The 20,786-nt window shown below is 35.0% G+C and overlaps 1 protein-coding gene across 5 annotated transcripts in view; it reads left to right on the forward strand.

The window, feature by feature from the left end:
• ROCK1 (Rho associated coiled-coil containing protein kinase 1) overlaps window positions 1–20,786 on the forward strand; it is an 82,184-nt gene that overhangs the window by 44,027 nt on the left and 17,371 nt on the right. For all 5 annotated transcript variants that reach the window (XR_007376111.1, XR_007376112.1, XM_048940695.1 and 2 more), the window contains exons 12-25: window positions 2,183–2,249; window positions 6,259–6,347; window positions 7,853–7,901; window positions 8,450–8,585; window positions 9,207–9,298; window positions 9,432–9,678; window positions 11,360–11,466; window positions 12,565–12,715; window positions 13,624–13,784; window positions 14,027–14,211; window positions 14,886–14,955; window positions 16,397–16,491; window positions 18,219–18,384; window positions 19,971–20,064. Coding sequence is in view for 3 of the 5 variants with exons in the window: in XM_048940695.1 (XP_048796652.1) it covers window positions 2,183–2,249; window positions 6,259–6,347; window positions 7,853–7,901; window positions 8,450–8,585; window positions 9,207–9,298; window positions 9,432–9,678; window positions 11,360–11,466; window positions 12,565–12,715; window positions 13,624–13,784; window positions 14,027–14,211; window positions 14,886–14,955; window positions 16,397–16,491; window positions 18,219–18,384; window positions 19,971–20,064 (1,709 nt within the window). In the remaining 2 variants the exon portion in view is untranslated. The remainder of the gene's footprint in view (window positions 1–2,182; window positions 2,250–6,258; window positions 6,348–7,852; window positions 7,902–8,449; window positions 8,586–9,206; window positions 9,299–9,431; window positions 9,679–11,359; window positions 11,467–12,564; window positions 12,716–13,623; window positions 13,785–14,026; window positions 14,212–14,885; window positions 14,956–16,396; window positions 16,492–18,218; window positions 18,385–19,970; window positions 20,065–20,786) is intronic.

Consider the following 20,786-nt stretch of genomic DNA (forward strand, 5'->3'; position numbering starts at 1 on the left):
TGTGTCACTTGAAAGAAAATATTTTTCTTTTCCCTGTTATCTGTGGTAGTTTATCTTATTCAGAGTATTCAACTACAGTGTGAGATAGTTATGTTTCGGTTTTTGCTGCTCCTTAAAAAACTTTAAATGACATCAGTTGAAATTACATTGATTTGTACTTCAACATTCATTATTATTATAGGCTCTATAGATAGCTATATCTACATTCAAAAAATCTTTTTCTTACCTTGAATGCAGCTTTTTATTGTCGTGGGTGTCAGTCACGCTTAAAATGGACTAAGACTTCTAGTAGAACGTGCCAGAGAAATGTGACTTAGTTTTTAGACTTAGCATTTGAGGATAGGAAAGCTTTAAAGAAAAATAAATCTGTTATTCAGCCTTGGATAGAAGAGGAACCACTTTTCCAAACTTGTGGTGAAATTCTTTCCATCTCAGCTGTGAGTTGGATTTTTTAATGTAGTAAAAACAAGCTTTGCAGACAGTTTGTGTGAGTTCAGCAGTCATATAATTTTACCTATTGTTTTGACTTCAGTCTGTAATGAAAAAAAAGATGTCTTAATTTTTGACTTGTGGGAAGACTTTGGAACATATTACCAAGAAGGTGAAATAGCATACTGATGGTTGTTGATAACTGAAGTTCTTCTCTTCCCTTTTCCTTGTTGGGATGGGGACAGTACCAGGAATTCAGAGACTAAAAGACTGTTTTACTGTTGTGATAGAACTCTTCTACTAAGTGCTATTGTTAGGTTGTATACTTACTGGAACTAAAATAGTTTCTGGAATTGATATGAATCCCATAATACTCTGTTGTGACAGTTTTGAAAAGTCTGAAATGACCATTTGTAATTGCTAGACCTGTAATCCTAATTTTAATTCCCTTTTTATATTGAAAATAGTTCAAACATTAAACTGTGTATTTACTGCATGCATCTTCCACTTTCTTTGGTTTTGTTATATTTGACATATGCTTAGAGTTAAAAGAAATGGGGATATAAGAAGATGATCTGACTTATGTCACTGAAGGAAGTCATAAGGTATTTAGTAAAAAATATTTTCTACAGCTGTAATCTCATTGATTCCAAACTAGAAAACATGATTCTTTATTATTGAACTTCACCTATAGCACAGGTTTTGGAATACTAGTTGAGAACAGTTTATAGCAATTTGTAGCTTTTGCATTCCCTTCTGGGTTGAGGTTATTCCTACTCTTCTCTGGTACTGTGACTGCTTCAGTATGATATTTTTCCTGCTCAGTAGCCCCTGGTGTGCAAATTATGATAGCTTCTTGAACTTGAGACACTCGATCCCTTTTTAAAGGGAACTATCATGTTTTCTTTTTGTCATTTGGTTATCTGTAAGCAGTCCTGATGTTTAATTTGACTGGTTTGCAGATGTCTTTGATGTTACCCTCCTTGATAGTTTGAAGGGGTTTTGTTTCATGTGGAACAACAACAAAAAAAGAGGATGCTTCCATCTTCCTCAGTTCATGTGCTGGAGATTTCTTCCTCACACAATTTGATATAGTTGAGGAATCATTCATGTGTCTCTACAGTATTTATCAGGCCAAGAATATCACACCAAATGCAGGAGTAACTATCAGACAGTCACTTGTATTTATTTACCTGACTGTTTAGAATCACTACAAATAGACATCTGTGGTATTTTTAGAAAAGAGTTCTGTGAAATAGCACTCCAGGACAACTCTGTGTGTGGAACTTCTAATGACTTTGTTGGAAGTTATGTGCACACGATCTCTGCAGTTTGCTTCATTACTACTTGTTTCAGAAGTGCTGGAATAAATATTTATGGGATGCAAGCCAGAGAGAGTGTTGTAACCATGGAAAGCAAAGATTTTTTTAATAGTTTTTTCTTTTAAAAGTGGTTGTATTAATACTTGGCAGAAATTCTTTTTGCAAGAGATCTGCTGCTGCAACTTTCTTCTTTCTACTTAAAGCCAATTTTTGCAATTAATTGTGTGTGTGGTTTTTTTGGTTTATTTTTTGCTCAATTAAATGTGCTTAAATCTTGAAGTATGATAAATAATCCGATTATGTTACTATTTGGTTATCCAGATTTTGGGACAAAAAAAAATCAGAGGGTTCTATTTTTAGTGTGATTATATTCCGTTTTTCCGTTTTCCTTTTAAACAATTCTTAAAATAACATTTAAAATGTTGTTGCAGGTATTTATCTGTCTCTGCAGAAAATTCCAATGATAACAGAACAGGCTCCAGTATGGATAAAAGTGTGGTATGTCTCACTGATTTTAAATTTTACTGTATACCAGAGAGTCTGTTCCATGTATGCTTATAAACTGATTTCTAGTTGACTCTGTTTTAGTGCTTTGAGATAGAGGAGAGCAATACATGGCATTGAACTGTGCCTGTTAAATTTGTTGGAAAAACTGAATTTCAGTTCTTCCTAAAACATTAACTTTTATGAGTGGGAATAAAATGGTTGAAGCTGCATATTCTTCATGTGAAGTGAGATTTGCTGAGTTTGTCTTTTGAAATTTTGAAGTGTTTGTGCAGTATTTTTAGAGTGCAGTATCTATCCCAGCTGTACACTGGCTTTATGGGGATCATCTAGACCTGCTTGTGATAGGAAGTTTGAGCTTTCCAGCAGCCCACTGGAGCTTCCTGTGGGATAAGTGGGAGGTGGCAGATGAGGTAGCAATGCAGCAGTTCTCTTTTTCAAATAAAATTTCCAAGCTTGGGTGTCTGCTCCTTCTCAAGGGTCCCCCACAAGCTTTTGAGATTCAGGGCACCAAGAAGCTGCATTTGTTTATATAGCAGCTGACCTATCTGAAGAAAAGCATAAAAGTTCAGGAGCTCTTTTGGTGACTGCTTCCTAAGCATCTTGGCAGTCATGTTACCGGGAAGGTAAGCTGCTATTTTAGGAGCAAGGCAGGCATGGATTCTGTATATTTTGGTATAAAGTAGGCTATTCCATTTCATATTTTTAAGTTGTTTTTTTCCAGTATAAAATGCTGACAAAAATGATAATTGACTCTAAATAACTCTTATTGGCTTTGATTGATTTACTTTGTTAGTGCTTTGTTCTATTACGATTTCCATTTAGAGTCAAAGAGAAGCACGTTTCCTTTGAGGTGATGTTCATGCATGTTCCCTTTTCTCTTAATCTTGTTATATACGTGTTCTAGTGATATATGGTATTACCTCCTAACAATTTGTAAAAGGCAAGGGAACTAGTAGTTTATTTTATTGGACTAAGTGAATTTATTAAGCACTAAACTGTTTTGATTTTTTTACGTATGCTTTTATCTTCCATAAATTTTGCTTTTCTCATCAGCTAACAGTATGACTGTTAGTGAGGCAAAATTAAAAAGAGAGCTAGAGTTTCACATATTTGTAGATACTTAAAGATGTACTTTGAGCTTGGGATGACCTTAAAGATAGTTGTTAAATGGACTTTGCAAACACTGTAGTGCAAACCTCTGTTTAGCTAAAGATTCCTAGAGCACTGTCTGAACTGTCAGGGCTATTAGAATGTCTTGTGATTTTAACAGTTCTGGGAGGGGAAGCTCTGGAAGGATGTGGGTGATAGAGAGGTTTAAATGAATGTTAAATCTTTACTACGGGGTATTTTTATCTCTCTCAGCTGTTTTTCCTTTCATTACATGCTGCAATGAAAACGGTAATGTTAACACATGGCTAGCACAATAATTAATTCTGGAAATATAACACAATGTAAACTATGTGTATTTATGGTATAGTACTGAGCATCTTCTCTGAGGGACTGAATGCCAGAAATCAGGAGTGTAAAATTTCATAAAATCAGACCATGAAGTCAGAGAAAAATGGAATTGAAATCCTTTTAGCTGAATTTCAAACCTCTTTAAGATCTGATTATTTACTTTCTTTACTTTACTTTTACTTTACTTTTTTTAGTGCTACCCTAAAATCCTGTCAGTGGTTCAGGTATTAAGGAGATGAACAAATATTTTTGCACTGGATCTTTGATATTCTTCATTGCTCAGGGGGCAAAAGCAGATGCACAATGCTTCGGTGGTTTAAAAAATAAATAAAATATGGCAACTTCAGAGGGATTTTTCTTGGCATCTCTGCCGTAAACAGAGAGTAAGACACAAGGGAATGCTTTTATATTAAGTTACAATTAACCCAGGCTTTTCTGAAGGTATTATTTAGATTATTGATATCAGACTGTGCAAAAGTGCTCTTGAAGCCTGTGGTCTTGCACTAATGTAATGTGACTGCTCAGTAAGATTAGATAAATGTAATCCTATAAATGTATCCAGAGATAGAAGTAAGAAGAAGCAATAGAGGTCCAAACTATGAGGAGTCAGTACAGAAATGCTTCAGTTACCTAAAGTCTTTAGAACTGTTCCTCCATCACATGTAATTCCTTTATGGGTTAAAATGAGTAACCAAGAAGTAGATGAGCAATTATCTTAAAGTTTCTTGATCCTTTATTTTTGTATATTGTCTGTGGATCCTTTTCGGTTGAGTGAGAGCTTGCCTTTAAATAGTCTGGCTTTGTTTCTCAGTGGTTAATACCAGTGGAATAAATGTGTTGTGCACCAGTTCTCCTTCCCTCTTCCTCTGAGTTGACAGTGGTTTTTGCCTACAACCATTTTTTTTCCAAATGGTTCTATGTTGTATATAACGCCAGTAGTTAGTTCTCCAAAGCTGCTCTGTAGGTGCTGAGAAGTCTATTACTTCCAGCATTTCACAGAATCACAGAATCACCAAGGTTGGAAAAGACCTACAAGATCATCCAGTCCAACCATCCACCTATGACCAATAGTTCTCACTAAACCATGTCCCTCAACACAACGTTCAACGTTTCCTTGTTCTCTCAAGGCTTTCTGGTAGGTAGAGATAAATACATAGAACGTGGAGTAGTGAATAAATAAAATACGTGGTTTCTGGTTAGTCCCTTGTTGCCATATCTGTGTTCCTCTGAAAACTTCAGCTTCAGAGCATGGATGGAAGAAAAATGAGGAAGTGAGAAAGGGTGTCTGGTTCTTGGGAGTACCAAAGTGGGCTCATTGCTTTTTTCCTGCTGAAGTAGAAAGGAGTAAAGACTGGAAACAGGAATAAGAGGAACACTTGCCTGCAAGTAGACAAAAATTATCTCAGTGGTAGCTTTCGTGTTTAATATGGTTAAAGCATGCTGTGTCTTCAGTTTAGGACCAAACAGAAGACTGTCCTGTTTGAAGACATTTACTATTGCTATGAAACAAGAATGGAAGGAGAACTTCTTTTTATGGTTTTAGTGTGCAGTCCTAATTTTTTAGGTGTGTTTTGAGGGGGAAAAAGTGGAAGAGGTGGACATCAGAGGAGCTGTTCTGTTTCTCCTTTTTCTGGGAAGATTGTGCAAAAAGGAATTGGGCAATTATCAGAGTTTGTGAAGTTAGAAGAAGAAATAAGACAGCCGAGTGTCAGAACTGCTTTCATGTGTTGCTTTGAGGAGAGTCTAGATTAGGACTGTAGTTTTTCTCTGTGCTATTCAGAAAGGCTGAGAGAAATGTGGGAAAGCTAAATAAGGCTGAAATCCTTACAAGATCAGTGGAAAAGTTTAGAGTGAATCAGCACAGACTTGACTTAATGAGCTTCCTTGAAGCTGATACCATCTTGTTAATTGAGGATCTTGCTGATGTTGGAGTGAGATTATTGTGCACAGAAATCCAGTAGAAGGCAGATATTTTGAGACTGCATGGAAAGAATGAATTCAAGAATTTGTTTTGCTGGCAAACAGTAAATGCAAATTACCATTCTGTATTAACATATGAAGCCTGTTACTATTTTCAAACCTTAGTACAAGGCTATCTGTAAAAAAATCTCTCAACTTAATATTTAAGAGCATTTTCCCTCTCTGCTAATAACTGATGGGCCTGCTTCTGCTTCCTGAACTGAGAACTGAAGATGCATTGCAAAATACATTTAGTAGGTTATGCTAGAAAAAGGAATTGAGGTTTAACAAAATACTTCTGAAAATACGGAAAACGAGGCGTACCTGACCTGACTTTGTCCCATGAATTTTGATGGAACTACACACAGACTTAAAATTTTACTCATGTGTATATATTCTTTCTTGTAACTAACTTTGATTTTTTTGGAGGAAAGGGAAGAGTAAGTCAGCTTAAAAACATAGTGTTTAATTCAAAGTGAGTAGGCTGTGATAGTGTTAAGTAGTTCTGAATATACTGAAATTCCTTTTTGAAGTTTTTGAATTTAATGCGTGTTCTTTCATGTACAAATATATATATTTAAAGATGGAAAATATGCAGAAGATGATCTATGATTTGGAAGAGCAGCTACATAATGAAATGCAGCTGAAAGATGAAATGGAGCAAAAGTGCAGGTGAGACTTTGAATTTAATTTCTTTATGTAATTTTAATGTATCTAACACTTCAATTCTGTATTATTACTTTAGGGATTACCAGAATAACATTATTGTGCTGTATTCCTACAAGGGAGTTCCACGTGCAGGTTTAAATCATTCCAAAGCAACATTTGAACAGTTTTCTTGACTATAGTGTCAAGGAAATCCTTTGTTTTCATTGGCGTTCATTTAAAACATTTTCTGAACACTCGTAAATTTGAGTTTATCTAGTTCTTCTGAATTAAGATGCCTTAGTGGAATGAAGAACATTTTTTGGGAAGAGTAAAATACTCGATGTACCACCTATCGGACTATTAACATTGTCTCTGCTGTCTAAATACATGGTAATTTTTACAGAATCCCATTTATTTTAACTCCCGGGACTGACAGGTAAGACCAAGGATTTTCTTTCCAGAGGTCTTGTTTCTGCTATGTTGAAGTAGCTCTGTGTAAATTTGCCCACTTTTTGCAGGTACACTTAAGATCAAACAAGTGGGAATATTCTTTTGTAATAACTAGAAATTTTTACTCAGTCATTCCACCTACTTTCTTTCAGTTAGCTTTTCCTTTTGAAGTGCTTTCCTGAAAGCCTGAGTAAAGCCAGAATGCTACGCTATGCATAGGATACGGGAAGAATTAATGCTTGAGATTTAGGACTGAACTCTGTAGCTGTACGAGCCACTTAAATAGAAACTGATAACCAAAATGGTCCTGTGTGAATGTGTGCTGTGTGACTTTGTCTCTAACTTAACCACCACTTCACTGTTCACTTGTTCTGATCGCTTTATACAAGTAGGACACACGTTGCTTGAAATATAGTCAGTAAGTGCAGCAGTTCCTGCAGCACTAATGAAATTTTCAGAGCACAACAGTGTATTTTCTGAGACAGCCTGTTGTTTACTGTAGATTTCGTTGATTGGATACGTTGCTGTGATAGCTCCTTACTGTTAACCTGTCAGATGACTTTGAGTCCTCCTTGTTATCTCTCTAAAGAGGGATTTGTAGTTGCCAAAATGTATTCGCTGAGATTTTTATCTATTAACTGAAAGTTTTATAGTGTGCTTAACTTTGCTCTCTGTGTTCAAATAAGTTATTTCAGCTGAGACTTTCGGATAATACTACTTAAATGTTTTATATGTGATAGTGAGGTGATTACTATTGAAATAAACATTTTAGTTATCTGGGAAGCTCAAAACTAGAAGTAGTCTTAGCAGTTCATGAGAATGTTCCAATTTTAATGATACTGTCTGTATTTACTGTTTTACATTTCAGATCTAGGGACAAAATGTGACACCTAAAGTCTGCAGCGAAGTTATAAATACTTAAGATATTTTATGAACCACTTGCAATGATTAAATATTTTCTTTGTTTTTTAATTACTTACAACAAAATAGAATTAATTCAAATGCAGCACTTCAGTGATGGCTGGAAACTTTTTAACTGGAAAAACATAATATATCCTTGTTAATCATTTCATTTTTAGGTCTTCAAACATAACGCTAGACAAGATAATGAAAGAACTGGATGAAGAGGTAAGGTGTTTTCTCACTGAAGCATTCTTAGCTGGATGAAGAGTACGGATAGTACTTCAACAATTCAAGTTTTTTCTCAGTTTAAATTTGAGGCCAAATTATCTCACTTCATTACATTGCTTTGGAAAATATGTATTTATTTGTTCACACTTTAAAAATCTTTTTTTTTCTTGATGCACTGATTTGAATTGTTTCCTCTGCTAAATGTTTTACTTAGACTTGATCACTGCAGTTTTTTGACATTTATCAATATCAATTATTCTAAAAAATAGTCTACAGCAGATTTTCTCTTGAGTCCTTACGTAGTATCTTAATATTTGGTTTAATGGTTACTTAAATGTAAGCGTGCTAACAAAAATTTTCCTAGTAATTTGATAAATTTGTGATGTAGGAGCTTTAAATAGTTATCTTTTGTAAAAACTTTTTTCAAGGGAGCCCAAAATGAATCCACTGAAAATGATGTGTCAGTTTCCTTGACTAATTATTTGCAGAGATATTGCTTTAGGTATCATTCATTAAAATGTAAACTCCAATGTATTCAATTTTAGGGAAATCAAAGAAAGAACCTAGAATTAACAGTGTCCCAGATTGAGAAAGAAAAGATGGCACTGCAGCATAAGATAAACGACTATCAAAGAAAAATTGAACAAGAGAGTGAAAAGAGACGGAATGTGGAAAATGAAGGTATGTCACATTGTCCAAACATTGAAACAGATGAGGTAGATGGTGTGTTTAATAATGATTTACAATGTTAACATCTTAAGTGCTGCAGAACACAAATTTTGAGTGCTTTTTCTTGAGTCTTAACAGGATGTTATTTTTGTCTTATTTTCAAATTCTGTTCTCTACAGCATGTTGTTATTCTGCAGACATGGAATTTGATCTAAAAATGTACGGCTGTTTATGAGGGTGGATAGTGATAGAACAAGGGGGAATGGTTTTAAACTGAGACAGGGAGGGTTTAGGTTAGATATTAGGAGGAAGTTTTTCACACAGAGGGTGGTGATGCACTGGAACAGGTTGCCCAAGGAGGCTGTGGATGCCCCATCCCTGGAGGCATTCAAGGCCAGGCTGGATGTGGCTCTGGGCAGCCTGGTCTGCTGGTTGGTGACCCTGCACATAGCAGGGGGTTGAAACTAGATGATCATTGTTGTCCTTTTCAACCCAGACCATTATATTATTCTGTGATAAGAAAAAGGCTAACAAAAGACTTAAATGTCAGTGGAATTGTATGTTCAAATGTGTTTGTTTAAAAACTAAAGAATTTTATTAATCTGCTTTATTAATGGTGTAATTTCTCTTTAGTTTCTACGCTAAAAGATCAAATGGAAGACTTGAAAAAAATCAGCCAGCATTCACAAATTACAAATGAGAAGATAACACAGTTACAAAAACAAGTATGTTGTTTGTTTGCTGTTTTCATAATTTCTTAAATCTGAGGAGCAGTATTATGCACTCATATAAAACAAAATTTTTCCCAATAAATAAATTTCCATGTTTGAGAATCTTCTTTTATTTTTCCTCTAACAGCTAGAAGAAGCCAATGATTTGCTACGGACAGAATCAGAAACAGCAGTAAGACTGAGAAAGGGTAACACTGAAATGAGCAAGTCATTAAGTCAAGTGGAATCACTGAATAGAGAACTGCAGGAAAGGTGCAGAGTTCTGGAAAGTGCAAAACTGCAGGTGGAGAAAGATTATTATCAACTGCAAGCAGCTTTGGAATCAGAACGAAGGGACAGAAGTCATGGATCTGAAATGATTGGAGAACTACAGGGTAAATCTTCTCTGTAATTAGAAGTTGTAAGCCTGCTTATGAAGTACAATTACATGAAGAAGGGGAAAGCCAGTCTGTGAGCAGTGTGATTTAATAGAGTAATTCATGAAGATTTGATTGTGTCTGAGTGGCTCTTGGGAGGGAGGATACCAAAAAGAACATTCTGAGGGAAGCCGCTGATTATGGGGCAAAAAGTGCATTACCAGTAAAAGAATATGAAAAGCTGGTAGTGCTAGAGAAGATCCAACATTGCATTTCTCCATCTTGGCACAACAGCCAAGTTGGCACACCGTTTAATTTGTTGTTAAATTTATGTTTTTCTTCTTACGTTTTTACATTACTTCATAAGAAAGATGAAAAGTATAGTTAGGAATACACATCTGAATGCTTGGAACTTTTTACCATGTATATTTGTGATTCTTAGTACTCGACTATTCAGATAATGTTGTTTCATGATTGTGACTGTGCTAGCAGAGCCTGCTTCCTAACTTGCCATTTTAATCCATCTGCTGGCAGCATTGAGAATCATTTCCCATGAGGCACAATCTTCTGCTTACTTGTATAGACTGGAGAGAGGTGTTGAGGGCTTTTTTCGTTTTTTAAGGTCAACCTTTTCTTTCTCTGGTACAGGTTAAGAAATACCAAGAATCATGCTGCCTAGTTACTGTGCTTCAAGTATGAAAAAGCTGCTTCAGTTTAATTAGTGTGCATTTCCTCTGAAATTATGGAGTGTAGTCTGGTGCAGCCTGTTATTAATGCAAGCAAGAAGTACGAAATGGCTGAAGACTTCTGTGCACTTACAAATGTGCTCTTTGATTTCATCTAACTTGAGGGTTTGCAGGGAAAGGATCTTTATTCTGAAAGGTGTAGGGATAAGGTATATGCAATAAGATATTTGCTGGTGACGTGTGAATAACTTTGTGTATTTCAAACACTGACACGGCTGTTTTAAAAGCACATTTTGAATGCACAAAGATAACATTCAGGAAGATGTTCTTTTCTTCCATCTCATGCCTTTTCTTCCTGTACTTAAAAATTAAGTGAAATGTTCTGCACTGTTGCCTGATGGAATTGAACTGATAGGTTCCCTACTGTATTTACTGTATCTAAGGTATTAAGTGTAATACAAAGTAATTAAAAATATTTTGTCATGTATGTGTTTATTTTAAAGGAGCTAGTGCAAAATCTGCAGTCTAGAAATGCATACTATGAATTACTATTCAGTGTATAAACTTCTAATGCTACATAGGGTCTTGTGGTAGATGCTAAGAAGAAATATTTAATCTGTTCTTGGAAGATTGCTCTAGTCAGTTAGGTGAATACGTACTGCATTAACACTGTATATCCATGAAAGGTTGCCTTTGTTAATATGCCTTATTTATGCTTTACTGGAGGTAACAGCAGAAAAGGTATTTGTTGTGTGGCACAAACAGAATTAACATTAATGGAAAGAAATTTTGAAAAATAGGGAAGGCAGATACCAACTTCTGCATGTGATTTTTTTTTTCCCTTGGAATTGCTTTTAACAGTAACTAATAAGGTCAATTTCCTTTACAATGTGTGGTGTTTGTATATATGAAGAAGTTGGAAGTGTTTAATGGTCCCAAAAATCAGTGAAGGTTGAAAAGATTATCTTTTTAAGTTTAGTAACAAATACTGAATAATACTTATTTTTTGACAGTTCGGATTACAACTTTACAAGAAGAATTGAAAAACCTTAAAAATAATCTTGAAAGAGTGGAAGCAGAAAGAAAACAAGCTCAAGATAGGCTTAATCATTCAGAAAAGGTATGGTAAAATGATGTTGAGGCTAATGTTCTTTGACAGCTTTGATCATATTTTCAAATTTGCAACGTTACTGTTATGTCCTTGCTGTAAATCAGTCTGTTAAAAAGATAGACTAATTAGTGCTAACTAATTTATAGTCTCCTCAGAGTGGTAAGTGTAACAAATCCTTAAATGTTCTCACTTGTAGCTTTAGGAGTATAATTCATGTTTGTCATGAATCAGTCAAGGATCCAGAGCTTCTGCCAATAGCAAGTAATTTTTATTCTGTTTGGCTAACCACTGCTGCAGAAACTTGCCTTCTAAAAATCTACACATTGAAATTTTGTAAAATCTGTGATTTAAATTTCTAGTTTTTACTGGATTTTAATTTGGCAGGATCAGTGCTGGGCCTTTTTAGTCAACTTAGAGCTGAGCCATTTGAGCTTTTCCTTCCTTCCCAGAGAGCAGCGGCAACATGTTCCCCTAGCATCTCTGGTCCTTGCCCCAAGGTAGAGAAAAAAGAAGAAAAACAGTAAATCCTGCGTCATGTTTTCAGTTAGGCTGTGTAGTTAGTTCTCTGTTTTGATGTCAGATAAAGACTTGCAGTACTGTGTGGCCTATCCAAATAAAACAGAGAGATAATTACCTATGTGGGAAGCTGTAAGAAGTGATCTTTCTCACTTGGAAATGCATGAAGTAGTGATGGAAAGGCAAGTCCTGCCTCTCAGTGCCCATCTGCTGTGCTTGTTTTGTGAGTTACTGGTTAGGCGCTGGGGCTCCTAATAATTAAATAGTGTAATTGCATGCAGGTGAGGGTAATAAAAATTCCTTTCTGCTCTACTGTTGTCAGTGGGATTGAGAAATGTTTCCAATTTAGGTGACTACTAGTCACACAAATGGAGAGTTTTCATTATGTTATGAATTTACACAGTAATAAATAAAACTAATGAAGTTTTCTCCAGGGCACGGAGCCAAAGTCGGTTGGCTTTCTTTATAAGTGTACAACACTGATTATTTCTTTGTAACAAGATAACACTAAAAAAGAAAAAGGAGAAAGTATTTCCTCAGATACTATAGAACTACTATAGCCCTTTTTTTTTTTTTTTCTCTTATATTTAGGAAAAGAATAATTTGGAGATAGATTTGAACTACAAACTCAAGTCTTTACAAGACCGCTTAGAACAGGAAGTAAATGAACACAAAGTGACTAAAGCTCGCTTAACTGACAAACATCAGTCAATAGAGGAGGCAAAATCAGTTGCAATGTGCGGTAAGTCCAGTCTGCAAGTTTGGGATGGATAACTCATAGTATTTTGGTTACAATACCTTAAAATGCACAGTCTGATAATGTGGTACTCTTACACAAGTGTTTAATCCTTGATGTGAAAACAAAGAGTTCAGAATTGTTAAACATAATGAAAACGACAAATTTTAAAAGATTTTATTTAATGTGATACCTGCATGGTAAGAAAATGTATTGCTTTTTAATGTTTTGATTAACTTACTGCTTTTGCAATTCAGAACCTTCTTTGGCTTCTAAAATGCCATTGAATCCTATAATGTTGGCTAATGTTAACTGGAATTGAAAGAACTTATTATCAAGACTGATCTCCTGGAGCATTCATTCCTGTGTAACTTTATTAAATACTGATGTTCTGTTAAGGTTGTCTGAAGTGTTTGAGTTTTTTGTATATGTATATGTCCATGAATGAAAGAGGTTTCATGTCATCCCAGTTGACTATAAGGTCTTTGTGAAGATTGTTGGAGTCTGCACATGTAGTTTGTAACTTTTCATAAAGCTTATCTGAATGGTACCATATCCTTTCTTTCCCTGTACTACCCATTCTTGGAAACTAAACTTTGCTTATAACATTTCATAGTGATCACTTCAAGAGCGTGCATTTTGGATTTCACTTTCATTATTTACTTTCAGTTGTCATGATAATATTCTGATGCTTTGAATGCAAACTGAAATTAATATTTCTTAAAAAAATATTGCTTGCAACAAAGCCAGGAAGTCTTTATGCACTAACCAGTTCATCTAGTGTCAGAAGAGCCTGAATAGCTGAGCAGATAGGTCTGAAAAATATTAGGGTATTTAAGACTGTGTTTATAAAAAGATTCTTGCAGATGCTACATATTCATTTCCATTGTTTTTCTTTCCTTAATCTTGTTTAGAAATGGAAAAAAAAGTAAAGGAAGAAAGAGCGGCAAGAGAAAAGGCAGAGAATCGAATAGTTCAGGCTGAAAAACAGTGTTCCATGCTAGACTTCGACCTGAAGCAGTCTCAGCAGAAACTGGAACACCTTCTTCAGCAAAAGGAAAGACTGGAGGATGAAGTAAGTAGAATGTTCGTTGCTAAGAATTTTCTTTATAAATAAGAAAATAAGAAGGGATAGTTGCAATGAGAAATCAGATGTTTGGACTGAAATACTTGGAAATTTAGGGATATTTTCATATATTATATCATGTGTAGCATTTAGGCAGTACTGTTTGACAAGTAATCCATAAATTAAGCTTTCAACCTTATACAACTGGCTGTTCAGCAGACACTTCTAAACTGAAATAATTTCTCATTTAGGTAAAGAATCTGTCACTTCAGCTAGAGCAAGAGACAAATAAGCGAGTAATGGCACAGAATGAATTAAAGGCGCAAGCTTTTGAAGCAGATAACTTGAAGGGTTCTGAGAAGCAACTGAAACAAGAAATCAATACGTTATTGGAAGCAAAAAGGTTACTGGAAGTTGAGTTGGCTCAACTTGCTAAGTAAGTGAAAATCTGAGGTAAAGTGGAAAAATTGTTTAATTATACATGTACTGTTTTATTCATTCCTATTGAAGAAATGTTCTATGATACATTTTTTCCTAAACAAAGAATATTTTTAGCTGCATGTTATCATTTCTATATGTAGCCTTCAGTGTTGGAATATTTTTGTTATCAGCTGTGATACAGAGTAAATCTTGGCTTGTTCAACATCAGGACATGGATGCTCTTTTTTGAGATTTGACTTCCTTAAGGATCAAATGTGATGGTATTTATTTAATTGTATGGAACTTATCTTATTACACAGAGGTCGACAACTTTTTCCTCTTTATCTACCTGATATCCTGTTTTTTACAACTCTTAATCTGACTGAAATGCTTCTTGTTAATCATGCTTCTATCGTAGCTTCCTTCAGCTGAAAGTAAGACTCAACAGTCAATATTTCTGTTTAGCATACCACTTCTATTCTAGTTTACATAGCTAAAGCCATCATCATTCAGTTAGAAGAAAGTATGTAATTAAATCACAAGACTAGGATGAAGCAAACTCTTCATCTTTGAAATAATATGTACACAAATATAAAATTATTTTTTACTACTCTTCTGGTTAGAACTAGCCTTTGTTATTGGTTATTAACTGGCTTCTTACACAATTTCCATTTTTTTTTTCCTTCAAAGACAGTACAGAGGAAATGAAGGTCAAATGCGTGAGCTTCAGGATCAGCTTGAAGCAGAGCAGTATTTTTCGGTAAGCCTTGCAAAGAATTTTGAATGCTGTGTTTTTGTGTGAAACTGGCTAGTTGAATAGTTAGGCATATTTAAGTTTTTAAAATGTAAACAGCAATAACCTGACATAAATCAGCAGTTCACAAAATCTACTTGAGTTGCAAAAATGAACAATAAATTAGTGAACATTGATATGTTGTTTGTCTGTTTTATATGTTCCCTTTTAGTTGCTCGCTTGTCCAGTTTTCTGTTACAGTATAATGAACGACTCAATTATCTTAATTATTCAGTGGAGTAGTTGCTTTGTTATCTGTTATGTTATTTGTTAGTTATCTTGATAGAGATATTTTTCTGACACATGCAAATTTCATAAAGAGCTCAAAATCTTAATATTTACTGGAACGTATTCTGTGTAATTGATCTACTATAAATATGTATAAAAACCGTAGATCTGGTAGTATTTGGCACTTCTCCCTCATCTTTATAAAAAGATAGCATCTCTGCACCTCAGTCCCCAAACTGTATGGAAGAGCCTTATTGCATAGCCCACAGAGCCAATATGTGTATTTCATGGATTGAGTCTGGTCTGTTCCATTTCTGTGAACAGAAACAGTAAGATGAGAACTTCTGTAATGCCAAAACTTTAAATAATTTGTGATTACACACTGATACATTTTACTTTCGGAAGGACTCTTTAAATTCAGTTCTTCCTTGGAGGAGCAGTAAAAAAATGTTGGTGTTTACCACAATGCGTGTCACTGTGATTTTATCATACATTCCAGGCTTTTGTGCATTTCTACATAATGTACTGCCAATAGGGAAAAATCCAGTGTGTGGTGTTTTATTGTTTTTTTTTTCACAAGCTTACAGTCTAAACAAAATACTGTTAATGCAGTCTGAAAACTTGGCCAAAATACTTTGCTGCAAATTTTAACGTACTGAATTATTGATGTTGTTAATACAGTGATTAAGAACAAAAGTCGTTCACATAGTCAAGACCTCTGTTGGATTAGTTAAGACAAAATCAATCTGTATATAAAACTTGCAGTCTCAGAGCATGGATACAAACAATACAACAGATGAAAGTGTAGGACAGGATTAAGCTTCAGTTTGACTGATGGTTTGGGGCAGTGATGCTAGAGGAGGATGCAGTTTGGTGCCATTGTCTCCAAGAAGGCTGCTTGCCCCAGCACCAGCCTTCCAGTTTGTCAGTGGATGTGGTTGTACAATTATGTAGAAAGCCAGACTAGAAAACTGAAAACTAACCCAATCACAGCATTTCCCAACACGAGAGTAACTGGAAGGGAGCGTACTGGGCAGGAGTGGAAGAGAGGATTATTATTAAAGGTAGTACTGTCATTTGTTGGTTTGACAAATTAAAACCATCCAGGTACCAAAACCATGAGGAATTACAGTATGGAATTTGAATAATGATTCTTTTATTTTTATGCTTTCTTTTACAGACACTTTACAAAACTCAGGTTAAGGAACTGAAGGAAGAAATTGATGAAAAGAATAAAGAAACTCAAAGAAAAATGCAGGAATTGCAAAATGAGAAGTATGCCCTTTGTTTCTGTCAATAGCATAAGTTATTCCATACTAAGTTTTTCACTTCTGAAGATTAGAATCAGATGTGAAATATTTAGTTCTTTCAAAAGCAGCCAGGCTTCAGAACTGTTCTGTAACACTCTGCAAGATGGCAAATACACACGATATTGCCTATGCTGACAATAAATATGATAAGTATGATAAATTCATATTTAAATTCAGATAAATATGGCAATTCATATTTGTATGGATTTGAAGCATAACGGCTGGAAGAAGAGTGCTGACTTCTAGGAATTTTGGAGGATGTAAAATTTAGGAAAAAATATTCCAGTCTCTACTTATTGTCCTTTTGTTTGTGAAACTGTTTTGATTTGATTACTACACCATCCTCATTAGTATTTAATGTATTTCCATCTGCAAGAGTATAATTTAAGGAAAAAATAATGAAAATACTTTGAATTCTGACTTTAGCGTACTCTGATTACTTAAAACCAAACCAGCTATGCTAATTCAACATTTTGTTAGTTGTGATACACTGTCTTCAAAGTTAGAAAATGAGTAAAGAATTATCCTAAGCTTTTTTTTCCAATTTATTAATTTACCGAATATCTGTTTATTCTGAGGAAGGGGATTTAGCCTCACCCACGCAACGGAATTTCTCCTACTGCACTTTAGCGTTAGCATTTCTAAGCAATCTAAAGGGAGAATGTTTTTGCAGTGTAAGTGATGTGTTTTGATCAGATAAGAAAGGAAGAAAACAAGGATGTGGTAATAAACACAATATAAGAGTAGAATATGTATCTTTGCAAAGTTGTCAGGAATAGTATCCAACTTAAAAACAAGCAAACAAAATAAAAGAGGAGAGACTTCAGTCCTTCCATCACCTGCTTTCATGGATTCGATTTATTCCCTCTCTCTACATCACAATCCTGTGTTTGCTACAGATGTTTTTTATGTGTTTATATATGGGATTAAAGACAAACTCTAAATATATTTTGATAGTTACCTTTTATAGAGAGGCCCACATCTGCTACAGTTGTTTCACATCAGTGGATTCCATAGCAATTTTTTCTTCACAGCATAAATGACATTTTGCAGTGTAGGAAAGACCTCTGTTCTGAAGCCCACACTGCAGCAGTGTATTGCTGCCTTTATTTTCCTCCCACATTGTGAGCCATGTCACCTGTTGCTGGGTACCTTTGACTCCTGGGTGCTAGACTGGCTTGACATAGGTTTCCTTGCAAGCACATATGAGTGCTCTGCCTGTACTCCTAGCGAGAGCAGGACAGTTTAGCTTGCATGCCAAACTGCCTGTCAAGCGGTAGACAGAATTTGCAACTCTTCATGCCAAAGCCTCCTTAGAACCACTGTACATTTTCAGAAATGTTATGTAGTTTTATTGCTCAAACAGCTGAGTGCACATGAGCAGTAATCCTGTGTGAAGTGTCAGCTAATACAGGTATTATTCCTCAAAGACAGGATAATGTGAAACTTCAATTCCAAAGGGTTGTTTTTTTATGGATGACTGAAATTGTAGTTGAACTATAGTAAGTTGACTGCTGTAGCTTTTTGTTCATCAAAATATAACATGCATACAGAGTTCTGTTTTAAAATCAAATTTTTAGGTAACTAAGATAACGATAACTAACTGAACAGTATAATTTGCATTTGTTTGTTTTTCCTGAAAATATGGAATGTTTTGCATAGAAAAGCAAAATCTGAATGTCCTTTTTACAGAGAAACACTCACTACACAGCTGGATTTAGCTGAAACCAAAGCTGAGTCGGAACAGTTGGCACGGGCACTTCTTGAAGAGCAGTATTTTGAATTGAGTCAGGAGAGCAAAAAAGCAGCATCACGACATAGGCAAGAAATGACAGATAAGGACAGCATCATAAGAAGGGTAAATTACATGACTAAATAGTACCTAAATATATCATCCAACTGGAAAAATCTTTTTATTTTAATTTGTAATGTCCTGTGGGCATAATTAATGATTATTTAAGTATCTGAGCTTTGAACTCAGACAATTAAAACATTTAAATCCCATCGTCTGAACTAACAGAGAAATGTAGACGGTGAGAATCTGAGATGAGCTCATACTGTACATGAAGCCAATGTCTGTAATTCAGTTAAGCTTTTTCCAGCCGATTCCTGTCATTGCTCAATGTATGTAAGTTTTTTGAAAAACTTTAGATGGTGTACTGTAGAATCTTACTGTAAAACTGCTTAATCTTAAAAATATGTATATATACCTGGAAATCTTGAGATTTTTCCCTCTGCTAAACCATTTATTTAAAAGAACCCCTTCTCGCTCCCCTTGCAGTTTTTGAAGATACTTTATAGCATAGCTGTTGAATATTAATATCATGCTTATAAATGTCTGTAACTGAATTTTCAAGTAGCAATCTGTGTGTGTGTGTGTGCGTGCATATATATATACACACACACAGATATATATATATATATATATATATATATATATATATATATATGTATTTATATAGCATTGCTATTCTGTCACCATTGTCCCCTTTGGCAGTATGCAGATACTCTTAAGAGTCCTGGGATTGGAAAAGTGGCTGTTCATCTTGGATCAGTTACTGAAAGTTTTCTCCTAGCATCGCTACATGTTAGATCTCTATAAGAAGGCAGTAAAAGTAATATTAACTGCACCTACAGTCTGTGCCCTGTTAAGAGCTCTGACTTTCCAAAATTGAACAATTTCTTAAAAACTGTTTAGACTGTGTTAGCAGGGCATAGAAATAGTACCTTCTTGTCAGTATTCTTCCTGGTTTCAAATACTCTGATTATGCATTGAACGTATACTCGTTAAGTAGCCAGCAAAGTGATCTTGATTGTGCCTTCTGGCAGTTAACGTATTCAAAGCATAATGGTTTTTCTTTACAGTTACTTTTTTTTTTTTTTTTTTCAAACCTGTTTGAATATTTCCCTCTATATACTTTGACTCAGACAAAATTTAGTTTTGTTTTCATACTGATTTTTGCCTGTTTTTCATTATAAACATCAGTTATTTAGCAACTGGTTCATTGAATCTTCTCTAGCCTTGAATGCAGGAATTCTATCATCTGTCTGCTGCTTTTCTTTCTAGATCCATTGGATCTGCCCTCTGGGTACTGTTTTTTCTGAAGAGCCACAAAATTAATTGTGAACCACCACATTCAATGACTGCAATCTATTTTTGACTGAATTTTTAATTGTATGCTAGAGTATTTTCAGTTTTGTAAAAAGGATTTTTAAAAAGATGCTTTGTGAGACCAGTTGTATTCTAGAACCTTCTGGTATGTCAAGGCAACTTAGAAAAAATGTATCATTTTTATAGTTCAATTTTGAAAGGTAAGCAATTTTCTTTAATGCACACTTGAAGACATCCCAAGTAAGAGGCTGTTACAGATTAAGGATATTTAAGAAAATAATCTTATAAATATGACAATATCTCTGTCTTAAAATGTATTTGTTTTAATTTAGCTGGAAGAAACTAACAGCACGTTAACCAAAGATGTTGATCTAATAACAAAAGAAAATTCAGAGATCAGTGAAAAAATGAAGAAACAGGAGGAAGGTATGTCATCTTTGGAGTCTTAAATTACTTGTAATGAAGCACAAATGAATTTGAAGCATGGGTGAAAATGAAAATGGGAAATTCCTGTATGTCCTCCATAGTGGTGAAGTGACTTGATGGGAAATGTGTCATCTTGAAATTACATGTGAATTGCTACTCTACCGTATTTGTTCCATTCCTATATGCTGCCTTTCTGTTGTTAAGAGCAATTAAAATCTCAGTTTCAGCAGGCAGAAATAAGTGAGCTGCTGCCTCTGCTTGCCTCAGTTTTTAAAGCAAGTTAGAATGCAGGTTTCTGCAGGCATTATCAGGAATGCCTGCCTGGTACAGCTCTTCCTTACCCTGTCTGTCCAACCTCTTTCCACCAGCCCTACCTCAGGTGAATGAAAAGTGTTAAGGAGAAGTGGTGTTTCACTCATTTCACATTGCATGCAGTGTACTTAATGAAGTGTTTGATTCTGTCTCTGGAACGTACAGTAAGACAGCATCGATACTTCATATTCCTTAAGACAGCCTTTAATTTAGAATTATGCTCTTATTGGTAGATTTGCATTCTAATTCCTTGCATTCAGAATAAGTGGAAAATACATTGTTGAAGCTGCTTGTGATTCTGCATTTGAGCAAGGAACGTGTAATCAGAACATGTATTTTAGTATCTGTTAACTGTAAGAGGAAAGACCTTATCAGTTGAGATGCCAATGGTGTTTTAAACACTATGTAAG

This window comes from Lagopus muta, chromosome 3 (assembly GCF_023343835.1).
Source record: "Lagopus muta isolate bLagMut1 chromosome 3, bLagMut1 primary, whole genome shotgun sequence".
Taxonomy (NCBI): Eukaryota; Metazoa; Chordata; class Aves; order Galliformes; family Phasianidae; genus Lagopus; species Lagopus muta.